This window comes from Phalangium opilio, unplaced genomic scaffold, assembly GCF_054372755.1.
Source record: "Phalangium opilio isolate 3A_F unplaced genomic scaffold, DU_Popi_V2 ptg000073l_1, whole genome shotgun sequence".
Lineage (NCBI taxonomy): Eukaryota > Metazoa > Arthropoda > Arachnida > Opiliones > Phalangiidae > Phalangium > Phalangium opilio.
In genome coordinates, this window is record NW_028324183.1 from 774536 (window position 1) to 797994 (window position 23459).

The 23459-nt window shown below is 36.6% G+C and overlaps 2 protein-coding genes and 1 long non-coding RNA gene across 7 annotated transcripts; all 3 read left to right on the plus strand.

The window, feature by feature from the left end:
• The first annotated feature begins 14552 nt into the window (after positions 1–14552).
• Positions 14553–17754, plus strand: LOC149659239 (uncharacterized). 4 transcript variants are annotated; one of them, XR_016369817.1, is made up of 4 exons: positions 14553–15332; positions 15514–15803; positions 16346–17409; positions 17489–17754. XR_016369817.1 is itself a non-coding variant. In XM_089843971.1 (4 exons), the coding sequence occupies exons 2-4, from the start codon at positions 15294–15296 to the stop codon at positions 16416–16418; spliced, it is 402 nt and encodes a 133-aa protein (XP_089700097.1). In that variant the 5' UTR covers positions 14553–14930; positions 15035–15293; the 3' UTR covers positions 16419–17754. The 4 variants fall into 4 exon arrangements, 2 of the variants coding, with proteins under 2 accessions (XP_089700097.1, XP_089700098.1); XR_016369816.1 differs by having other exon boundaries at positions 16346–16761; positions 16845–17754; XM_089843971.1 differs by having other exon boundaries at positions 14553–14930; positions 15035–15332; positions 16346–17754.
• Positions 17755–17936: 182 nt separating this feature from the next.
• On the plus strand, positions 17937–19920 carry LOC149659240 (uncharacterized). Its single transcript, XR_016369824.1, has 5 exons — positions 17937–18315; positions 18406–18785; positions 18857–19059; positions 19592–19698; positions 19791–19920. It is a non-coding gene; the product is annotated as an uncharacterized LOC149659240 (long non-coding RNA).
• Positions 19921–20730: 810 nt separating this feature from the next.
• On the plus strand, positions 20731–21849 carry LOC149659241 (uncharacterized). 2 transcript variants are annotated; one of them, XM_089844042.1, is made up of 3 exons: positions 20731–20808; positions 20881–20985; positions 21100–21849. In XM_089844042.1, exons 1-3 carry the CDS (start codon positions 20736–20738, stop codon positions 21495–21497), a joined length of 576 nt encoding a protein of 191 aa, XP_089700168.1. In that variant the 5' UTR covers positions 20731–20735; the 3' UTR covers positions 21498–21849. The 2 variants fall into 2 exon arrangements, with proteins under 2 accessions (XP_089700168.1, XP_089700167.1); XM_089844041.1 differs by having other exon boundaries at positions 20731–20985.
• The last annotated feature ends 1610 nt before the right edge of the window (positions 21850–23459 follow it).

Sequence of the window (23459 nt, forward strand, 5' to 3'; positions counted from 1 at the left end):
ATTACAAAGTGCCGAACCCCTTGCGGGCTAGAAGCCTTCCCCAACCCCTGTTCCCCCCCTGTTAATTTGGTTAGTCTGTCGCTTCTAAATTTCAACCAGTATATCTTTCAAATTGGTCTCGGTTGTCCCATTTAAGGGACCTCCTGTGACGACGGAATTTTCAGTTTTAACATGTGTGTTGTACGTTCGAGTCCCGTTGAAGGGGAGTGTCGGTTGTAATATGTCTGAGATGGGTAGTGCCATCTCGTAATCCGAACGGAAGGCAGTGTGTGGAAGAGTGGGCAACAGTTTCAAAAACTCGCGAGAATACCATTTTTGCGCACTGTACACGCACCAAAACATATTAACCGGATATATCCATATTTTACGAAGTGTCATGGCTAAGAGAGTAATAGCGAGTTTAACGTCGTAAAAATTGACTTGTTGATTTTTTCTTCAGATTATGGTGAATTAAACGCCACTAAATGTCAATCGCGAATTATATCAAACACGTATTGGAAAAGAAATATATTGGAAGCTCAAAAAACTGAAGTAAAATGGAGGATTTTCCCAACCAAATTTTATTTGGAAAGCAGTGGGTCTCGAAATTTAAAGGTGTCAAAGTATGCCCGAATGAATTTGACCATTTTGATCAGCAGTAAATCAAATTAAAACCAAGATTAAAATTTAGTTAAAAACGATGACTCACTAATAATGTAAAATTAAAATCGAAGGGAGTATCGTCTATACACGATAGCGATAGATTATCATTTTCGTTGAAATTGTTTTTGGTAGCATGTACCGAAGAGATTAACCCCTTCGGAACGAAGAAAAATAAATACGGGGCGTGGATTAGCGACCTGGCGAAATCTTGGCGCCGATGGAAGAGACCCAAGAAATAAAAAGGACAGAAGGAAAGTGATCGAGGGACGAGAGAGGTAGAGTGTGAATTCGGACTCGTCCGAATTACTCCCCTCGCCCTGACGACCTAGGAGCCGAAAAATCTAAACTTTCGACGAAAAACTGCAGTTTGCCCCGCGATTAGACTCCAGAGAGCAAACGATCACAACCAATGACGCGGGTCAAGACCCCAGCACCGAAGATGTACCATCGACATGTAAAGTACTCTTTCAACTTAATTATCCGTTTTACATGAATAACCACTTAGTTAATTAGGAAGGTTCTCATGAAACCTAGACTCTTACAGACCTTTTTAACGTAAGAAAAATTACTATTGTGGGTCATTAACCTTCAGTTAATGACAGAATATGCTGTATAATTATACTAATTAATCTGTTAGGATGCATCCATTACGTTAGTGTTAAATTAATACAAGTTGGGAAAACCAAAATATTACCTCTCTGTGTCGAGAAGATTATATAAACTTAAGTATCCAATGAAAACGTCGACCTTTATGCCCTCATCCTTTCCCGCGCTTTGCGCTTCCGCATTTCATCCTTACTCTCAACATTATCTTCCTCCATTTTACATACAAAAATCAAATACTCACAAAAAGAAGCGGCAAAAACCTGCTGGCTCTTTACAACCACTTAATTTGACTTAATATCCAATTTCCAACAACAATAATATACCGGTAGTTTAATTGACAACCTACTAGCATCGAAATTCTCATTAAGAATGGCTTCCGCGGATAAAAAAGGGCAATTTTCAACTAGGTGGGCGTTATCTCATTAGATTTGAAAAATATCATTTGTCTTTTTTACCAATGCCTAACCGTTTGGATTTTTTTAAAGCAATCTTAGCACCAAAAAATAGTTTTTGATACAAAATAAATGTTTTATATTCTTATTAAGAATAAACCAAGAGGATAAAAAAGGTCTGTCCTCTCGTAATTTTTTAAACTTTTATCATGATTACTCTATACAACAGTAACAAGGAGTATAAATCCATTAGTGGAAGCAGTATTTTTTTCCGAAACAATCTCGCTTATGTTTATCCTCTCTAGACTTCGCTAAAAACGTATTACTCCTACGTAAAATATTAATAGACAGGCAAGGATTCATACCATTAAAGAAGGAGCGCAATATTATCCATATTTTCATTTCATATACAGAGAAAAGAAATTATTATGTTTCTGAGTGGAGCTTCCCATTTTTGTTGTTGTTTTGAAAAATATATCGCAATGCACGGGCCTTGATAGATATAGGAGGCAATGAATGAAATATATCACAATGTACGCGCCTTGATAGATATAGGAGGCAATGAATGAAATATATCACAATGAACGGGCCTTGATAGATATAGAAGGCAATGAAGGAAATATATCGCATGCAGGGCCTTGGTAGGTATAGGAGGCAATGATAATCTCTCTCTTTGCACGAGAGGTTTATCTTTAATATTTAGATAAATATAATTATTTTAATCTTCAATAATTAACATTAATAATAGTTAAATCGTTTAAAATAAAGTTATACCTATTATCGTCTCAAACTTTGCTAATATTGACGTTTAAAGTGAAGGGTACCCCTCATGCCCGCTTTCTTCAAATTTTGGGGTATATATACGATTCGTTTCCATTATGTTAGTAAGGAAAAAGCGCAATTGCGAAAACCTTTGGTGGCGATCCCACCTTAGGGAGGCTAGACGTTTCTCGTAACCCTAGCTGATCACCGCATATATCCTAAAACCAAACGATGATAATGGAGTAGAAGCCAATGATACAGATTGGTGTCTATGTGGAATAGACGGAAGACCAGTGGATGGTGGTGTTAGAAGCCAGTGTAAGTGCAGACTGGTGTCAATGTGGGATTGACAAAGAACAGAAGATGTTGGTGATTGGTAGACAGAAGACCAGTGGATGGTGGTGTTAGAAGCCAGTGTAAGTGCACACTGGTGTCAATGTGGGATTGACAAAGAACAGAAGATGTTGGTGATTGGAAGCCAGTATGTACAGACTGGTGTCCAAGTCGAATGGACGAAGACCGAGAAGATGGTAGTGATTAGAAGCCAGTAAGAACAGACTGGTGTCCGTGTGGGATGGACAAAGATCAGAAGATGGTGGTGTGAGAACTCAAGTAGAGTAGCCATTTCCGTGACTGTGAAAGCAGTTCGGAAATGGCGAACACGTTTGCTCCGATACGCAAACTGCGAACGCGGTCACGTGGGTGTAACAACGGACAGACAGACACACAGACAGACACACGGACAGACACACAGAAGACACGGCCGTTACAGAACCTCTCCTGGACTACGTCACACGGAGAGGTAAAAACTATTAAGATTTGGCAAACCCTAACACCCTATGAATTATTACAAAAACTATTAAGATTTGGCAAACCCTAACACCCTATGAATTATTACAAATCCCCTAGACAATAAACTGAACGTATTATTAATACAAATCCCCTAGACAAATAGATGCGTCTCGCTACCCCAACCCTTTCCACAGGTACGCGAGTATTCCCGGGCCAATGGTGATTTTTGTAGTGCCAGGAGACTCAAGGTAAGTCCTTGAGAGTTGAAATTAAAACTCAATAATTAAGAATAGAAACGAAGATAGAATCGCTACAACTTTTAAACATGGCGCCGATAATTTAGACTTGGAAATAATTATTTTTGGTGTTTATTAGGTAAATGAAAATTATCTACACAATATATGAATTTCGAAAAGATTTATATATTTGAAATATATTTGACATTTCCCACAGCCTTTTTCCATGATGGTGCCCAAAGGATCAGTAGTACGTCTTCAATATTTTTGTATGATGTTTAGATGGACTTCAACATCATATTAACACATTTTCATAGTTTTTGAAGAATGTTCTGTATCTAAATGATATTTCCGGTGGCCTTTTTCCAAAATGGCGGCCAAACTATGTGATTAATGGCTTTAATATTCTAGTATGAGGTTCACACAGCACTCATTATAATACATATCAATTTACATAATTTTCCAAAAACATGGTGAAATATACTGTACGTAGTATTCATGGCGGCCATTTTCCAATATGGCCACCAAACTATCAAACACAGAACTGTAAAATTTTACCATGATGTTCATGTGGCTCCAATCATAATTTGCACAAATATTTAAATTTTTGAAGAAGAATGTAAAAAAACATTGTAGCTGGCATTCCCGGCGGCCATTTTCCAAGATGGCGGCGACAGCTCGCACTCTACAGCAGGGAAATTTTAGTATAGTTTTTGATAGGTCAAAATCAACCTATGTACTAATTTTCATCTTGATGTTCTACGTCAAACTCTAAAAGTCCTGGTCTATACGCTGCACATCCTAACTGATTGACATTCAACAGATTTACACGAAGACATAATTCTACATATTTTAACACTCATCATCATTATTTTGGAACCGAAGGAAAATAATTGCCCCGAATTGTAACTCGCTACTCGACAAGTAAATCTTTTTCGAGGGGTCGGAAATGGAGCGAGTTTGTATGCGGAATTTCAAAATTTTGGGATTTTCAAACTGATTTTGAAATTTTGACCAGGATTTCAGAACTTTGTACGGATTTTTTGATTTTGAGTGGGAGTTAGGAATTTTGACCAGGATTTTGAGTGGAAATTAGGAATTTTGACCAGGATTTTGAGTGAAAATTAAGAATTTTGACCAGGATGTTGAGTGGAAATTAGGAAATTTCACGAGGATTTTGAGAGGGAATTAGAAATTTTCACTAGCATTCTGAGATTTTGAGTGGAAATTACGAATTTTCACCAGAATTTTGAGATTTTGAGTAGAAATTACGAACTTTCACCAGAATTTAGAGATTTTGAATAGAAATTACGAATTTTCACCAGAATTTTGAGATTTTGAGTAGAAATTAGGAATTTTCACCAGAATTTTGAGATTTTGAGTAGAAATTAGGAATTTTCACCAGGATTGTGAGTGAGAATTAGGAATTTTCACCAGGAATTTAGGATTTTGAACCGTGTTTTGGGAATCTGACCCTGATTTCAACTTAATATTTTCGTTTTCTGAGCGCTGACTTTTATGCCACTGTGTATTATGGTCGGATTTCAATCTCAAGTTTATTATTTTCATTCGATTTACTATACTACCATTTTAATGTAGTATAGAAAGCAAAATTTAGACTGGATCCCCTATTTAACACATTTTGACACCATATTTATGTCAGGGGAAGTGGCGCTAGTTACGTTTACAAGTAAGCCGACGGTAACATCCATCACACGCGTTTTAGAACTCTTAAATTTGATTTGGTTTTTTACCTCTCCGAGTGATGAATGTCACGGAGAGGATCTAATTTCGACGCGTCTGTCTGTCTCTGTCTGTTTTTACCTCTCCGTGTGACGTAGTCCAGGAGAGGTTCTGTAACGGCCGTGTCTGTGTGGGTGTGTGTGGGTGTGTCTGTGTGTCTGTCCGTTGTTACACCCAGGTTCGCAGTTTGCGTATCGTCGTTTTATGAAACAATATTCGAAAAATCATTTCAATCACAGATATTGATAACGTTTGTATTCACAGTAAATGAGAGGAAAAGCCGCAATTGCGTGAGCCTTTGGTGGAAGCCCTGGCATCGGGAGGCTAGACGATCCTCGTAACCGTAGCTGATCACCGCGTGCATCTTAACCCTTACGATGATGCTGGAGAAATACGAACGCGGTCCGGTAATTGCGAATAAGTTTGCTCCGATAATCCGATTGCCAACTGCAAACGCGGTGACAGACACACAAATACGCCCAGTGTAATACATTTATCTGAACTATCAAGCTGGTGTCGAGCGTCTTGCGCATGTGTAGATCTGATTGTGGAAGAGTAATGGGTATAAAGGATAGTGGGAGGGGATATGAAAATTGCAAGGCCAGAGTTATTAGATGTTTCTGAAATCTAATATATTCCTGGTAATGCGAACTCCTACCATCGACGGGTGGATGCGGTGGGTTCAAAAAGCGGGAACCGTATCCGTGTAAATATCTTTTCCGGAGCTGGATTAGCACTTCTAACATTGTGTTCGCTCATGCTCCGTCGCCTCTGAGTTTTTAGCAAGAAGCTATTTTAGATTTTAATACGAATTTCGCGATTTTGAAGTGGAGATTTTGGGATTTTGAATAGGATTTTTACAAGGATTTTGCTATTTTGAATAGGATTTTAGGATTTTCACTTAGATTTTGCTATTTTGAAAAGTATTTTCAGATTTTAGAATTTCAAAGGGATTTCAGGGTAATTGTACGAGGTTTTGGCCGACATCCGACCCCTCGGGTTTACTTCTTCGCATTTTGAGACCCTCAAACGCAACACTAATCATGTCGTAAGAAAAGTAGGAAAAGAACTTACACCCGTGGAAATAGTTTTTAAATCGTCGAACGCTCCAACTGGAGCAACGTCGAAAGTCAGATTTTTTGCAGACAGTAATCTTTGATGGTCGTACGTGAACGGCACTGTCGACGCTGAGGGATGAAAGTCATACTCTATTGTTCTGTAAGTCATTGGCATTGGTGCCAGGTCCCATTTCTGGATATGCGTATGTGAAAAACAGTCAGTAGTTAGACATTAATGGGAGCATGAAAGGTTGAAGCAAGTTGAACTCAATCGTTTTAAAACAATGCAGTTAAATCAAAAACGTTAATGAAAGATAATGCTTTAACTTAGGGCTGTGCGAATAGTGGTTTTTCAAACCGAATCGAATACGAATCGAATAGTAAATCTCCTATTCGAAATCCGAATCGAGTACACGTTTAAACGAATATTATTCGTTCTTAAAGAAATGTAGTTCGAGCACAAGGAAGTGTGCTGTAGAACGAGTAGAGACTCGTAGCTTCCCCTCTACTAAAATGCTAGACCTTATTTGTCCATAAAAAGGGGTATGCATTTTGATCCTCCCTCCGTAACTAGACGAGCCCTTGTAAACATGAAAGATGACGTTAAAACCGGTTTTCGGTTAACCGATTAATTTAAATGGTCGTTTTAACCGCTCCAAAAACTGGTTTGTCAGAAAACCGGCTTTTATCCGGCCGTTTATGATAGATGTTGAAAAATGCTATATTCCAACATAGACCCGAAGACCGAATATTAGTACGTGTAGGTAGTAATATATATTATATAAAAAAGGACTTGGTTTGCCCAAGCCTGAAAAACAAAACGATAAGAGTTTTTTCCAGTTGACTGAAGCGCGGATATTTTATTTTTCTATATAATTTTAAAGACAATCCGTATTTTACTACTCTTTAGAATTTAATTCAATCTCCTGATTTTACTGCTAATGGATTTATTTCCTATAAATTAATTGAAATAAAAAATTACTTATCTCAGATTTTTCATGATAAAATTTTACGAAAATGGAATTGTTGAAAAATCTGAGATAAGCAATTTTTTATTTCAATTAATTTATAGGAAATAAATCCATTAGCAGTAAAATCAGGAGATTGAATTAAATTCTAAAGAGTAGTAAAATACGGATTGTCTTTAAAATTATATAGAAAAATAAAATATCCGCGCTTCAGTCAACTGGAAAAAACTCTTATCGTTTTGCTTTTTAGGCTTGGGCAAACCAAGTCCTTTTTTATATAATATCTGTTCCTTCAGTCTGCATTTGTATTAATCTATTATAAAATAGTTTTTTGCCTGAAATGCGAAATTTTTCACTTCTAGGACGAGGTTAAAAATGGTTCTACACTTCTACTAATTCTTATAAGATACGGCTCACAATTCGTTTTAGAACCCGAGCTTAATAGTCAACTTCAAAACCAACATCCTGCCACGATTTTTAAACTATCAAATCCGTATCTTTTACAGTCCACTCTACGATTACAATTATCCATGACATTGCGTTCACTGCCCTTGTACGTTTACAGTGAGTGGCACCGTGGCCAGTTATTTTAAATAAAATACCTAGGCCACAGGTCCAGTTTTAAAAAAATCCTTATTTCCAACACTGATCCATCTATCCTTATGCCTTACTGAAGGCTACAGTGAAATATCCATGAAGCGTAAGCTTCTATTATAAATCCATGGCCTAAGTAAGGCAACTTAAGCCTTGGTCGAAACTAACATCTAAAATATAAATTAAAAAGGTATCTTAAGTATAGAATTTCAACCGAGACACATAATTAAACGAAAAATAGACCCGCCAGAGAAATTTTTAATAAATATAGTGTTATATTTATTGAAAAATATCAAGTTAAAGTTTCAAGGCGGTGAAATGGCAAATTAGCGTCGTCTACTGTAGAGTAATGAACAACTAGCGTCGTCTGCTGTAGAATAATCATTTGAGGTACTTACATTTTTGATTAAATTAACATACTTAGACTTAATTAATTTTGATGAAACTTGAAAAAGGCACACCTTGAATAGTTACTTGTTAATTTGAAAGCATTCCGAAACGTAACTTAGCTTTAGTTTTTAAATGATTCGATGTACAGGAGCACCAAAAACCCCATGTTATTCCTATGGGAAAATCGGCGAAAATCTGTGAATTTTCATTTAACATTACGGGAGGGTGTGGGATCTTATCTAGAAGGGCCTACCGGCCCTCTAGAATTTCTGGAAGTACTAATAGGCGATAACTAGTGCCGTTTTCCATTGGCACAGATTTTTCTTGGAGTGAGAACGAAATTTCCTTTAAAATATGTTTCCATGTAGGTAGATTGCTAGAAGTAAACAGAAGGTAAGTAACAAGTGTAGAAAAACTAAAACTTTTAATTTTGTGAATTGAAAAAAACACTGATTCGGTTTTCGGTTTTCATTTCAAAAAACCGATTAAAACCTAAGAATTTAAAAACAATGCTCCGAAGAGTTAAAAAAACCGGTTTTCGGTTAAACCGGGCGGTATTTGACATCCCTAGTGTATCGAGTCGGAGTGCCGGGAATTTTTCAAGCGTTTGCAAATCTTATTTAAAATGCCTTTACTATTTTTCTATTTATATTAACTATGATATGGAAAATATTCAAAGAGTTAAGCCGGGAAAAAAGAAAACTTCGCCTTCTTAAAAACGCGTGTTCTCTAGGAGAATGAAGAAATGACGTCAGAGATTGTAGGCTCGGTATGCGCAAAAATTATGCGAGGAACACTAAATGACTAGTACGCTTATGTCTAGGCTCTAGAGGCCCAGTCTCTACTCCTTCTACAACACACCTCCGTGCTAAGACTGAGCATTTCGTGAGGGAAAAACAAAACACCAGGAACTGCGCATTCGCGTTGAAATTCAAAAAGAAAAAAAAAGAAACCGCTTTATATATGTTATGTGACCATGCTAGTCCTTAACATTTTAGTCGAATACTCGTTTACTATTGGAATTTGGCACCTAGGAAACGATTACTCGGTTTACGGAACTATATTCGTTTTTGAAACGGTTATTCGAATTTCTTTTCGAATAACCCTTTTGTGAATCGAATACTCGTTTTTGTCAAAATGGCAAATTCGATTCGTCGAATCGAATACTCGATTCGAATTAAACGAATGGTATTCGAAAATTCGAGTATTCGCACAGCCCTACTTTAACTTTTCATGATGCCTGAAATAGCTTGTTTTTAACTTTCCTTTCTTCAACCTTTCACGTTCTTTATAAACTTTTTAATCGATTCGCGAAGTGAGAATAAAATTAGTTAATAGACGCTTTAGTACAATATTTTAGCACTAAGTTTATTTATCAAGGCGTTAGCACATGCACTGTTAAAAAATGTTGTCGAAAATTGGATGTAAATGGATCCAAACGGCTGACTCTGAGACAGCACAGTTTTTTGTCTATTTTTTATAAACGTAACAGTGCCCAAAAATGGACGGTCGAATGATTTGGAGTCTCATCCAAAATTGGACCCAGAGTCATCTATTAAGGGATCCATTATTACCCAGAAATAGTCAGGATATTATGCAAATTTTACGCAATTGGAAAAAATGAACTGGTACCCTCCCAATATTGGACTAATATCAAGCTCATATTAGACTAATATCGAGCCCATATTGGTGTAATATCTAATCTAAATTGGACAAATGTCGAATAATATTGGACTCGAATGAAGTTAATATAGAGGCTAGTAGACCAAGAGCCAGTGGCCTGGATCTTACCTCATAAACTACAAAAGGTCTGACCATTGGAATGAGTTCAGTTTTGTTGCTCATCAATAGATTTGGCCGTCTTCCGCGTCACAGCTGGGGCATTTGAGGGGGGCGGGGTCATGTTTGACCCTGATTAGGTATGATTTCTTACCTCATGAGGTACATGAATAAAAAAGGTGGCAAATGATAGAACTGGAAATGGCGATTCCAAATATATGAAATCTGACGTCATCAAAGGGGGCCATCAATATATCAGACGGGGGTTAAAATGGTCGAATGAGGTATGAATTCTTACCTCATGAGGTACATGTATGAATCCGGTGTTGTTTGATAGATCTGGTCGTGCTAAATAACATAATATAAAATCTGACTGGAAAATACGCGGCTTAGGTTTAAACTGACGACCTGATTCTTGCGTCAGACTATGACAACTTCGTGCCTCATAAAAACCACCTCAAATCACGCAGCATACTGTAGAAATTTTACCTTACGCCGTCGTCCGGCTGTAGACTGTTCACACTACGACTGAACACAATGGAAACCCGGCAGAAAGGGGTTCGACCGAAAAATCTTTACGCCGAGCCCGACGGAATTTCCGTTCGGTCGGGCGTAAGTTGCGTTCTATTTTTTCGGTCGTCTTCGGCGTTACGCCGATGACTCAGCCAATGAAATTAACCCACTGACAACGTCATAAATTTCAAGAGCGCACCCACACGCGAGATCGATTTATGGTCGCCATTTTTTTGTGGTTGACCAAGGCTTATCGGAAACACGGCACCAAGAAAGAAAAATTAAACTAAAGCTAGATTCTCACTCGACGGAAAACACGACGGAAACCCGGCAGAAAGGGGCTCGACCGAAACATCTTTACGCCGAGCCCGACGGAATTACCGTTCGGCCGGGCGTAAGTTGTGTTCTATTTTTTCGGTCGTGTTCGGCGTTACGCCGGTGTTTCAGCCAATAAAATTATACCACTGACTACGTCATAAATTTCAAGAGCGCACGCATACGCGAGATAGATTGATAGCCGCCATTTTTTTGTGGTTGACCAAGGCTTATCGGAAACATGCCGCCTTGAAAGAAAAATGAAGCTAATCTAAGTAAAAAGAGATTAGATATTAATAAGGAAGACTTTATTGAGGAGGTTTGAAAATATCCGTTGTACGATCTAAGCGGCAAGTGGACAAAGATACCAATTAAGAGTGCAAAATAGGTGTTGTGGAAACCACTCCGTGATCCAGAAATATCTACCGCCAAACTCAAAATTCAGTCGTAGTGTGAACGGTCTACCGCCGGACTCCAGCGTAAGTTAAAATTTCTACAGTCGGCTGTGTGATTTCCGCCGGTTTTTTTCAGTCAAGTGGGAATCTAGCTTTAGATACCTTTGTTCTTTCTTCGTGGCATGTTTCCGACCAAAAAAAATACATGGCGGCTATCAATCTATCTAGCGTATGCGTGCACTCTTGAAATTTATGACGTAGTCTGTGGGATAATTTCATTGTCTGAGACACCGGCGTAACGCCGAACACGACCGAAAAATAGAACACAACTTGCGCCCGGCCGAGCGGAAATTCCGTCGGGCTCGGCGTAAAGATTTTTCGGCCGAACCCCTTTCTGCCGGGTCTCCGTCGTGATTTCCGTCAAGTGCGAGTCTAGTTTAAATGTAGCAGGTGATATATTGTAAAACCAGCCCCACTGATGTCAAGTACATTAAACTTAACTTGTTTGAGTGAGTTGCTTCTGTTTCTATCGAGGTAATGTGGTGAAATATTTTTGACTGTGATAAATGAGATGAACATAAATCGGCATCATTTAATAATAGAGCTATTTCAATTCGGGGGTAAGGAGAGTTTTTGAGGCTGGGTTTCGCCAGTCCCCGCCCAGGTGCCTTATTGTGCAAGAAATTTAGCATAAAGTTTTACAGTGGCCCACACGGAGGGAGGTGACTATGACGATGAAACCGTATATATTGATTATCAGACTGATTCGGATGATGAACAGATGGCGTTTAAAATGTAACATTTTTGTATCTTTATTTGCATTAAATAATAATTTAACGTTAGAAGGTTTCATTGAATGAGTTTGAAATAAAATGTGCCTGCATAGAGCTATATCAGTTGAAGGGGGAAACGTCAGAGTTGGGCCTGCCAATAAACGTAGCCGGTTTTCACCCTCCCTCCGTGCGGGCCACTCTAGAACTCTAAGCTAAATTTCTCGCACAATAAGGCACCTAGGCGGGGACTGGCGAAACCTCGCCTCAAAAACTCTCCTTACCCCCGAATTGAAATAGCTCAATTATTAAATGATGCCAATTTAAGTTCATCTCATTCATCACAGTCAAAAATATTTCACCACATTACCTCGATAGAAACATAAGCAACTCGCTCAAACAAGTTAAGTTTAATGTACTTGACATCAGTGGGGCTGGTTTTACAATATATCACCTGCTACATTTAAACTAGACTCGCACTTGACGGAAATCACGACGGAGACCCGGCAGAAAGGGGTTCGACCGAAAAATCTTTACGCCGAGCCCGACGGAATTTCCGCTCGGCCGGGCGCAAGTTGTGTTCTATTTTTCGGTCGTGTTCGGCGTTACGCCGGTGTCTCAGACAAGGAAATTATCCCACAGACTACGTCATAAATTTCAAGAGTGCACGCAAGCGCTAGATAGATTGATAGCCGCCATGTATTTTTTTTTTGGTCGGAAACATGCCACGAAGAAAGAAAAATGTATCTAATGGAAGTATATAGAGGTAAGATGTTAATAAGGAAGTCTTTATTGAGGAAGTTAAAAAATATACTTTCTTCTACGATCTAAGCGACAATGGGACAGAGATACCAATTCAGAGTGCGAAATAAATGTTATGGAAACCACTCTTATCTGTCACGTGACCCAAAAATATCTACCGCCAAACTCAAAATTCAGTCGTAGTGTGAACAGTCTACAGCCGGACGACGGCGTAAGGTACCCGTATGCTGCGTGATTTGCGGCGGTTTTTTTCGGTCGAGTGGGAATCTAGCTTTATGAGGCACGAAGTTATCATAGTCTGACGCAAGAATCAGGTCGTCAGATTAAACCTAAGCCGCGTATTTTCCAGTCAGATTTTATATTCTGTTATTTCGCACGACCAGATCTATCAAACAACACCGGATTCATACATGTACCTCATGAGGTAAGAATTCATACCTCATTCGACCATTTTAACCCCCGTCTGATATATTGATGGCCCCCTTTGATGACGTCAGATTTCATATATTTGGAATCGCCATTTCCAGTTCTATCATTTACCACCTTTTTTATTCATGTACCTCATGAGAAAAGAAATCATACCTCATTAGGGTCTAACATGACCCCGCCCCCTCAAATGCTCCAGCTGTGACGCGTAAGACGGCCAAATCTATTAATGAGCATCAAAACTGAACTCATTCCAATGGTCAGACCTTTTGTACTTTATGAGGTAAGATCCAGGCCACCGGCTCTTGGTCTAATAGAGAAAACTCTTAAAATTTCGTTAATTTGAAATATGTTTTTGGCATTAAAGGGTGAAATGAGTTAAAAAACTCAAAACTTCTCCCTTATTAAATGCTGGTTCATGTAACTATGATAGCCATAGAAAAGAAACCCCTATAAAGTAGAATCTCATTTTATTTCTGTAAATAAGGATTCATACAACACACTTTCTCATTTTAAAAAGTCAAATAGTTACAATCATTACAGAGCCATTTTACACAAGAGTACACAAAGGTAGGGGCCGAAGTAAAAAAAACGGTAAGATGTTAGAATAAAAACTGTAAATTATCTGAAGGTGCTCTCTACATTCGGTAAAGATTTTACAAGTGTAAAGCCGCACCTTTTGGATACTCGAAAAAAAATTCATAATAAATTACAATATTTAATCAATTATCAAAAACGTCTGAAATACCTTTTAGCAATTTCCTTTTATTCGCGTGTCTCACTCTGAAGTTCAGTTCTTACATAAACGCAAGATGCTTGAAGGAAATAATTCACTAGAATTTAAGTTTGGAACAATAAATGTAAGTAAGAATGTTTTGTCTTATTCTTACTTAGATACAGATGAAACAAAACCTTTATATTACAAATGCATGTAAGTTTAAAAAATACAACACCAAACACTTTACAGGATCTCCAGCATTTGGGACTACTCATTGTAAATGACCTTATTACATATAACGATTATTTTAGGATTTTTCACACAGCTTATATCCTGTGTAAGTGTAATATTCGAAATGTAACGTGAGTAATGCAATATCAGTTAAAACACATTGCATATGTTACTATTTACTAACTCAATAATTGTGTTACCATTTACACAAGATTAAAATTTATACCATTTGTAAAAATCACGGAAACACTTTTGAAGGACTACGGTTTTCAATTTAAAATTGTGTATCACACCCTTGCGATCGCAACGGAGCTGAAGGTTCAGTATACGAAATTTTAAGATGATTCCAGTTGAACTCATTGTGCTGAAACATTTATTCACTAACATAGTAAAAAGACTTTAAACATTAAAGTCAACCATGGTTTACTTAACAAAAAATTAAATTTAGAATAACTTTATCTTGATTAAACAACCAAACAAATTATCTATTTCAGAGATGGTCATTTTCGAACCCCTAAGAACATTTTCTGCAGTTGAATCTTAATCTACCTCGCTTATTACAGGTTATTGACATGTCCTTAGAAAGTTTTTCATTACAACCTGAAGATGTTTTTCGTTATCACGTTTCTCCAACTATGATGATGGGTGATAACCGCATTGCAACATGCGTCAACCCAAAATATGAACTCGACAGTCGACACCCGTTTATCTATCAATGGTTTGGATGCGTACACGTGGTGTCTCATCGCATCGGCTATGGTTCTTCTGTCTATGGTGTCATCGTTGAATACTTTTTTCCGATCGAATTCATTAGCGGGAAGTTACAGAAATGAAAAAAGTACAAAACATTTGCTAAATCGAAACAATTGAACTTCAATTTCATTGAAACGTTAGAGATTGTTACAAATGAACTCAGTTTATGTTAAATACAATAATTTTCAGGATGGATTGCGGCTTTAACGACCAACTTCAATCAATATATTTTGCAATATTTATCGGATTTCTTAGCAAATAGTTTCGAGAATTTGAAATCGCCGAAGCTCTTGCGTAAGCTCGCCTGGAGTCGCCTCTGGTGCAGATTTTTTGGTGTACTGTGTTGAGCAGATGCTTTTCGGGTGCTTTGAAATCAGATTTTCTCATATCAAATGAAAAATATGTAAACACAATTGACGATATTTGTCAGCAGAAAAACATTACCTTAATGATTCCGGGAAATGCTGTTATGCATTTGTCTATGCAGGTAAAAATTCTCCTTTTGAAATCAATTTTAAAATTGTAGCTGCATGAAGATTAATATCATCAGAGTTACACTCAGTATAAACAGCCCTAATGTGGCATCTGGGCATTAACATTGATCTTCCTTTATTGAACATTATCAAACGTGTTACTATATGTATGTAAATTTTATGGTCTTTATACAGAAAAACTTGTCATTTAGCGCCAAACTTGAAAAAAGGATGAAGCAAAATGGATTGGTTTTGAGGGCTACTATTATGTCTCACGTAGTTAAAATCGTTTTTCTTCGCTTTATCTCTGCACTTTTTGTAGACAAGGAATACATTATGTCAGACTTACCCGTAATTGTTCAATATGAATTGATCAAATCAAATGGAAAGATTTACATAGGAAAAGAATCGTACGAACGAAATTACTATTATTTTCTCATAAACAAACAAGTGCCTCGTGACATACTTGAAAACATCAACTACTTGTAAGTACCGCAAATTTTATTGTTCTTATATGAATAGATGTCTTACAAGTTCTGAGATGTTTTGTGTGGGTTTCAATGACTAAAGGAAAGTCTTATAGTATTAGTCCTTTCAATTATTGGAAAAGAAAGATTGATTTTTTTTGTTAATTTAATTACGAGATCAAAGCAAAATAGTTAAACAGGGGCATTATTTACACAATTTGACAACCTTTAAGGAAAGCCACTTCTTATTTGAGAACCATTCTGATTGCTGAGCCGAGTCCAGACAGTTATTTAAATCTTAAGAGTTTTGCTCTTTTGAGGAACGAGATAGGCCTATTGACACAATAAAGATTTGTTTTTATAGAAACAATATTGAAAGCTCGAAAATGATTATTTCGGAAGTTACGATCACTTTAAAACAACATTAAAATGGATGTATTTCGATTCGTGTCTTTATACTACTTAACTGAGAAAGAAACTCAATAATAATAAGTTATTTCAGATGTCTGCATGCTTCACATTTATTAAGTCAAATATTGTTCTTTCAATGTTTTATTTAGAACACTTATGTTTTTGGAGACTGGTCAAAGAACGCCAGGACAAAAAAACACGCCTATCGATCTTCTTTTATAGAAGCTTTTGCACAATTTCAACGGCATAGTGAGTTTTTGAATATTTCACCTTAATAGTGTTTATGTGTGCGTTATATCGACTAATGGTGTCGTCGTAGACTAAGCGGGACACTTCTGTCTGAAAGCAAGGGCGCTTAAATTCAGGATTAAATATTTATATTATTTTGTAACATTTTAGATGTAAAGTTTTAAAAAGTTAATTATATAAAGCTATCCTTAATGATGCTTTGAATTTTGAAGTATCTTTTTCGATGTGATAGTTTCTTGAATCTAATCAGAAGTCCATTAAATTTGCTTAGGAAGTAAACAACTACAATAGCTGGTATAGCGTACGGCTCTGCTGGGTAAGAACTCCTAACTTCATGGATAGGGGGTCAAATTTTTCCCCCTTTCCTAACACTGTTAGAAATCTCGAGCTCCTCTCTAGGAAGTCTTTCTTGACGTGAGCGGGTCGTGACTTCTTCAGCCCATGAACGCTGGATCTATAAAGGGTTGATTGTTTGCTTTTTAAAAAAATAGAAATAAAAAAAGGATCGGCCACGGTCTTTAAATAGTTTTTTATATGTGTTTATGACGAGGGGTCGGTCATTCACGAAATCCCGTACGCTATCCGAAAAGAAATCCGAAATCTGAACAGATACCAAAAGTATTTTTGCTGATTTCGATATCCCATAAAAATCCAAAATCAGTAAGGAAATCACAAAATCAGTTAAGAAATCACAAAATCAGTGAAAAAAAATCACGAAATCCATACCAAATTTCACGAATACAAAAATAAAAAAATAAAAATATTCGACGATTTCACGAGAAAAATCTCAAAATCAGACGAAATTCATAAGATTTTATGGAACTTTGAAATCAAACGAAATCCGAAGAAATCAAATTGGATTTCAAAGTCCCGTACACTTTTCAAAAACTTCCGACCCCTCGACGAAAAGCCTACAATATCTAGTTATACAGAGATATGGTCTCCCATAACATTTAACCTTGAAGTAGGGTTATAGGTTTATTATTTTGATATAATAAAATGAGAAAAACAACATGAGTGCAAATAGGCAACGTTACCCCCAGCACTGCCAAGATCTCTCAGAATAGTACACCCAAGTTGTCTTGTGGTGCCGATGTTCTCGAATGAGCGGAGTCCCAGGGAAAATACGACAGCCCAGTCCGTTGGAAACTCATTAAAATGTTGATTAGACGAAGCGTGACAACCAAGGCAATAGGATCCTCCTCTTCTCTCTGTTAACATCACTTTCATGTTTATTAACAGGGAAAACACAATATTCCCAATTTTAACTCTAACCAAGGACTAACACATACAAAAGGACATCTTTCTTTAAAATTAGTCATGGACAGCGAAGATTTCTACACCAGATATTGGACCATTTTCTTAGGTTTCGATGGAAAAATTTCGTGTGGAATATTTAGCATTTTAGACTCGATTTAGTCAGGTAAAATCAATTTATTGATCAATATTAATTTAATATTTTTAATATATTTTTTAAATATTTTTAATATGAAAATCATATTTCCAGTAAACTTACACATATATAAGCCTTTTAGTAGCGCTCTGTCTGCCTTGCAAACGCAATATATGCTTCAAAAATGCTAGACATATTTTGCACAAATTGTATCAAAGTCCTTTAATAGAACGATATGGAGATTTTTAACGTCGCAATGAGTTTAAAGTCTCTTCGAGTTGATAATGCTTAAGTGCGTGTTGTATCGATTCACGGTGTTGTCATAGACTAAGCACGAAGAGAGCATGACAAGAGAGCATTTCCAGCGCTCATTATTATATGGATATTTCAGAAAAAGGTTCATAGAGCTAAAGTCTCAGAACATAGGATAATAGAAAACTGGATGTTCTACAATATCAATTATTTTAGGCAAATAAGGTGATGGTATACACCAATATCGGGGAAAACGTGCGACAAAACTCTTTTATTTGTTTAACATAAGTTCTACCATTTCATATTTACAATTAGTCTATGAAATGAAAGTCATTCGAGGGGAGGATTTGACGAGGCCAAAGCAAACAGAATACTGATGAGTTTATGATAATAAACTTTTCAAATAACACACTTCAGTCACGTTTACACTAGAAATTTTGAAACCGTTTTGAGCAACTTTAGGAAGGTCGAAATGTAACCTTTAACTGTTAGCCATATAGAACCTACGCTTGAAAATGTTCATTCCTTTTATTTAAAAAAAAACAACTACAAATAAGAATGAACATTTTCTCTTGAAAGATCTACATGGTTAACACTTTAAGGTTACAATTTACACCTTTCTAAAACTGTTTTTAAGTGTCGAGTGTGAACGCGGCCGCAATTTGTCCTTTTCAAAAATACTCATTTAAATGGATGTATGTATTGCGGTAAATTATTCCGAATGATATTTGTACGAAAACTGTAATATATCTCAAAATTAACACAGGTCTTTACATTCGAAAAAAGATTTTGATGGAGTCCGGACAAAAAAATTTCGTTACAATATTAAGACCATATCTTAAATTTTTAGAAATTTAGTAGTTTAACTAGTATCACTCTGAAATTCAGTTGGTGCTTAGAGCATTGTTGCATAAAGGCAAGATGTCTGAAGGAAATCACACACGAGAATTTAAGTTTGGAACATCATACGTAAGTATGAAAAATACCCCGTTCTTGATTAAAGATATCTCGAGGGGTCGGTCGTTCATGAAATCCCGTACGTTAACCGTGAAATCCAACTTAAGAAATCCAAAATCAATGCTTATTTCGAAATCAAATAAAAATCCGAAATCAGCAACGAAGTCAAAAAATCAAGAAAGAAATCACGAAATCAACATAGAAATCACAAAATCAGTAAAGAAATCGTGAAATAAATTACAAAATTCAAGAAATCCAAAATCCGACGAAATCACGGGAAAATCTCAAAATCCGAGGAAATCTATTGGATTTTATAGAGTTCTGAAATCAAACAAAATTCGACGAAATCCTTTGGATTTTATCGAAATCTGAAATCAAACAAAATCCGACGAAATCAAAAAAAAAATCCGATGAAATTCAACGAAATGAAACAAAATCCGAAGAAATCAAATTGGACTACAATTTTTCGAAAACGTCCGACCCCTCGAGATATCTTCACTAATGTGAATAATCCCTACAATGTTCATGACTTAAATACGTACAGGAATCCGATGATTTTGGACGAGATATAATAAAAGGAGTTATTAATCACAGGCACCCGTTTGCGAATTTTCTGCCGGCTTATATTCTTAACAACATTCAAAACGTATCGTAAGTATTTTAATAGTGAAATTATATGGATTGGTGTAGCTGATATAATCAAAAACAATTTACGAATTGAACATTTCTGCTTTTTTTATTAGATTAAAATACATACCAGGATTTAACATCTCGGAAACTCTTTTGAAGTTCCACGGTTATCACAGTAATGTGTTTGCTCATATGTTTATCACCGCAATAAAGGAAAAGGCTAGTTCATCAAAATATTTATAACATTTTTGATCATTTATTCACTCACATCGTAATATAACGCCTCGAGTGAACTCATGCATGACGATTAAAGGCAATGTGTTCATTCCGTTTAAGGTTACAAAATATAATTATACCATCACCATACATTGATTCAACCATCCCTTACCTATAAATAATTTTCAATAAAGGCGAATTTGAGACACGCATATTTTTTTTACGTAACGGACCGTCCATAAACTAAGTCACACATAATATAGCACATTTTAACGGTATGTTATCGATTGGGCGTGTTATCAAAACAGCATTGTCCAAAACGGCTTTTTCATAAACGCGTTTGCCATTATAGCCATTTCTCGTTTTAGCGCATTTTGATTACAGCGTTTATATCTTGAGCGTACGAAAGTACGCCTTTTCCAAAAAATATTGTTGTTTATCTTCATTAACTTCCCAAAATAATATGCCTTTTCCAAAAAATTATATTTTATATTTACTTCCGATATAACATTCCTTTTTGCATAATATTGTTCTTTGTCCTATATACATAATATAATAGAGATTTCCCTCCCTATCAATCACAGTTTGGGCGGAAACAGCAACCGCTGTTTTGGGAAATAGCGCTGTATTGAGAAACGCGGAAACAGAAACCGCGGTTTTGCTTGTACGCGGTTTTGCAAACCGCTGTTTTGGGAACCGCTTTATTCCAAAACGCTCTTTTGAAAACCGCTCAACTACCCGTGAACCCATTTTAACACCCTTTCAAAAACGGCGAATTGCACATCCCGGTTTTCTAGCTCTTCCTTTTTTTACGTTTGTATTAATGTTTACAGGTTATTGATATGGGTATCTTAAGTTATTCAGGAGCACCGGAAGCCGTTTTTCTTTATCACGTTTCTCCAAGCATCTTAATGGGTGATAATCGCATTGCAACGTGCCTCAAAACAGTGAATAAACACGACACACGTTTATCCGTGAATGGTTTAGATACGCCCACGTGGTGCCTGATCGTAACGGCATTGCTCTTCATGTCTATGGTATCATCATTGGCTACATCCTTATCATTAGCAAAAGGTTACAGAACTGAAAGAGGTATATACGCGTGCTTAAAAGACGAAACGTGAACAGTTGACTTTTTAATTAAAGAGTCAGCTATTTTTAGGTTTCTCAAATAAAGTTATTTCACATTGAATGCACTTTTTCTAGGATGGATACCTGCTTTAACGACTAATTTCAATCAGTATGTTTGGCAATATTTATCGGATTTCCTAGAAAACAGTTTCGAGTACTTCAATTCGAAATCACCAAGGCTCTTGCTGTGCGGATGGTTGCTCGGGTGTACGGTGTTGATCAGATGCTTTTCGGGTGCTTTGAAATCAGAACTGCTCTTAACAAACACAAAATACATAAATACCATTGACGATATTTCCGAGCAGAAAGACATTACTTTAATGATACTGGAAAATTTGCCTGTTCACTTGTCGATGAAGGTAACGCCTTCCATTTTCATATTCATCGTAATACTTTCGGTGGAGCTATGGGTGTGCGTTTTCAGCCTCCCAGGACCACACTTGGGAAAGTGGTTATTTGAGGAGAGTCTATAAGTCAATAACTCAAAAATAAGCGGTGGTGAAGTATTAGTGGAAACAAGGAAAATCTCTCTGGTTACGACATCAATACCATCAATTGCAATGGAAGGTGAAATTTTGGGTGGACATTCTTAGAAACAGAGTTATCGGACCGTTCTTCTCGATGAGAAAATGAATGAAGACATTTACTCGTACTTCCTACGTCTTGAGTCTATGGTTGTACCGCAATGGTAGACACATCGAACATTTACGTTGATGTGTTTACGAAACAGATTAGAGATTGTAATTTGAGACCTAAGTTCTAGGACTAACCGTAGGACTGAGCTTTATATCAATTTTTTACATTCAGGCGTATTCTCTAATATTCCTGTTGTACCTTGCCATTTGCATAAAATAAAACATGAATTCCAATGATTTAGTTACACCCTGTATAATTTTATAAAATGACGTCATCCGTTGGCAGTATTGGGGGTTGTCCACAAAGGAAGGTGTTAGTCTGATCTTTTCCACACTGTATATGTACATGATTGCAAGCGCTGTGACGAGTTAGTAAGTCACCCGCCCCTTTTCCTCTCATACTAGCGAGTATTACGAAACGACTTTCATCCTTCAACCATCTAAACTAAAAACTATAATATTATTTTTCAACAATTCAGAGAAACTCGTCTTTTAGCGCCAAACTTCAGAAAAAGATTGATCAAAATGGTTTTATTTACAATTTTACAATTTCGCCTTATATACTTAAAGACATTTTTCTCCGTGGCACATCGGCGCTTTTTCAAGATAAGAAATATTTTCTGACAGAGTTAATATATCAAGTTCAAACCAACTTGGTGAAATCAAGAAGCAAAATTTTTATTGGAAAAGAATCTTACGAACAAAGATATTATCATTATTTCATAAACAAACGCGTCCCTCGAGACATACTTGAAAATATCAACTATTTGTAAGTATAATGAACATGATGTTGTCAAAATATAACATATAAGCGTTTTCTTCCTTACGTGCAAACGTATTGTCGTTTCACATAATATTACACAAGCAATAAAGAGCCCAGAATTTCAAAAATAAAAAACCAAAGATGAGAGTGGGAGAATGCACTTTAGGATACCTCATTATTTATATTCAAATTAAGAGTTGCGGAAAATTATCACGGCATAAAATATTCAGATATTGTTAATTTGAATTCTAATAATCACACATTTGTTAGACTATAAATAATTATCTACATTAAAAGGTTTACTATTACGGAAGTTATGTAAATGTATACGACCAAAATTTATTTACACCAGGAATGTATATATTCGAAGGTTTTAAATCAATTTGGTTGAGGCGAAGAGGTGAGGACTTCTTGGCTTTTGAGATGTAAATAATCTGGGATAGGAAAATGAGATTTACTCCGGTAGACAAGGGGTAGTCGGCACCCATAGCATAGGATTGCCGAAGTATGTTGTATTCCTTCAATCCTTGTCGCTCAGAACATGGAGTAACACGAGAAATAGGGCTGTGCGAGCCTTGTTCTTTTTGGTTATCGAGCTTGAAGCCGTGCCTCGAGTTTTTTATCGAGCTTCGAGTCTTTAGTTGCATGTTCAAAATCTGGTTTCGAGCTTTTATCGAGGCTCCATTTTTTATGGCGAGCCTTAACGACTTTCAATTTTAGCTCTTACTTTGTTCCTTTATCTAAGTACTGTCCTTAGTGTTCTTACGTGTATTGATAATCGCATTGATAAAAGAATCCAAGCGTATTTTTCTATACCCAAAAATTGGAGCAAAACTTTTACCAATCAAATGTGGGCTTACAAAAAGGATACGAACCTTACCAATAAAAATCTCAATTATTTCCTATTTCGCGTATAACTGCAGCGTCTTAATATTCAGCAGATTATGTTAGATGGTTATTTCTGACCTTTAATCAAATCTAAAGTCTCACCGCCCACATATTGAAGCTAGATAACCATAAGCCTTGGTCCCGAGCTT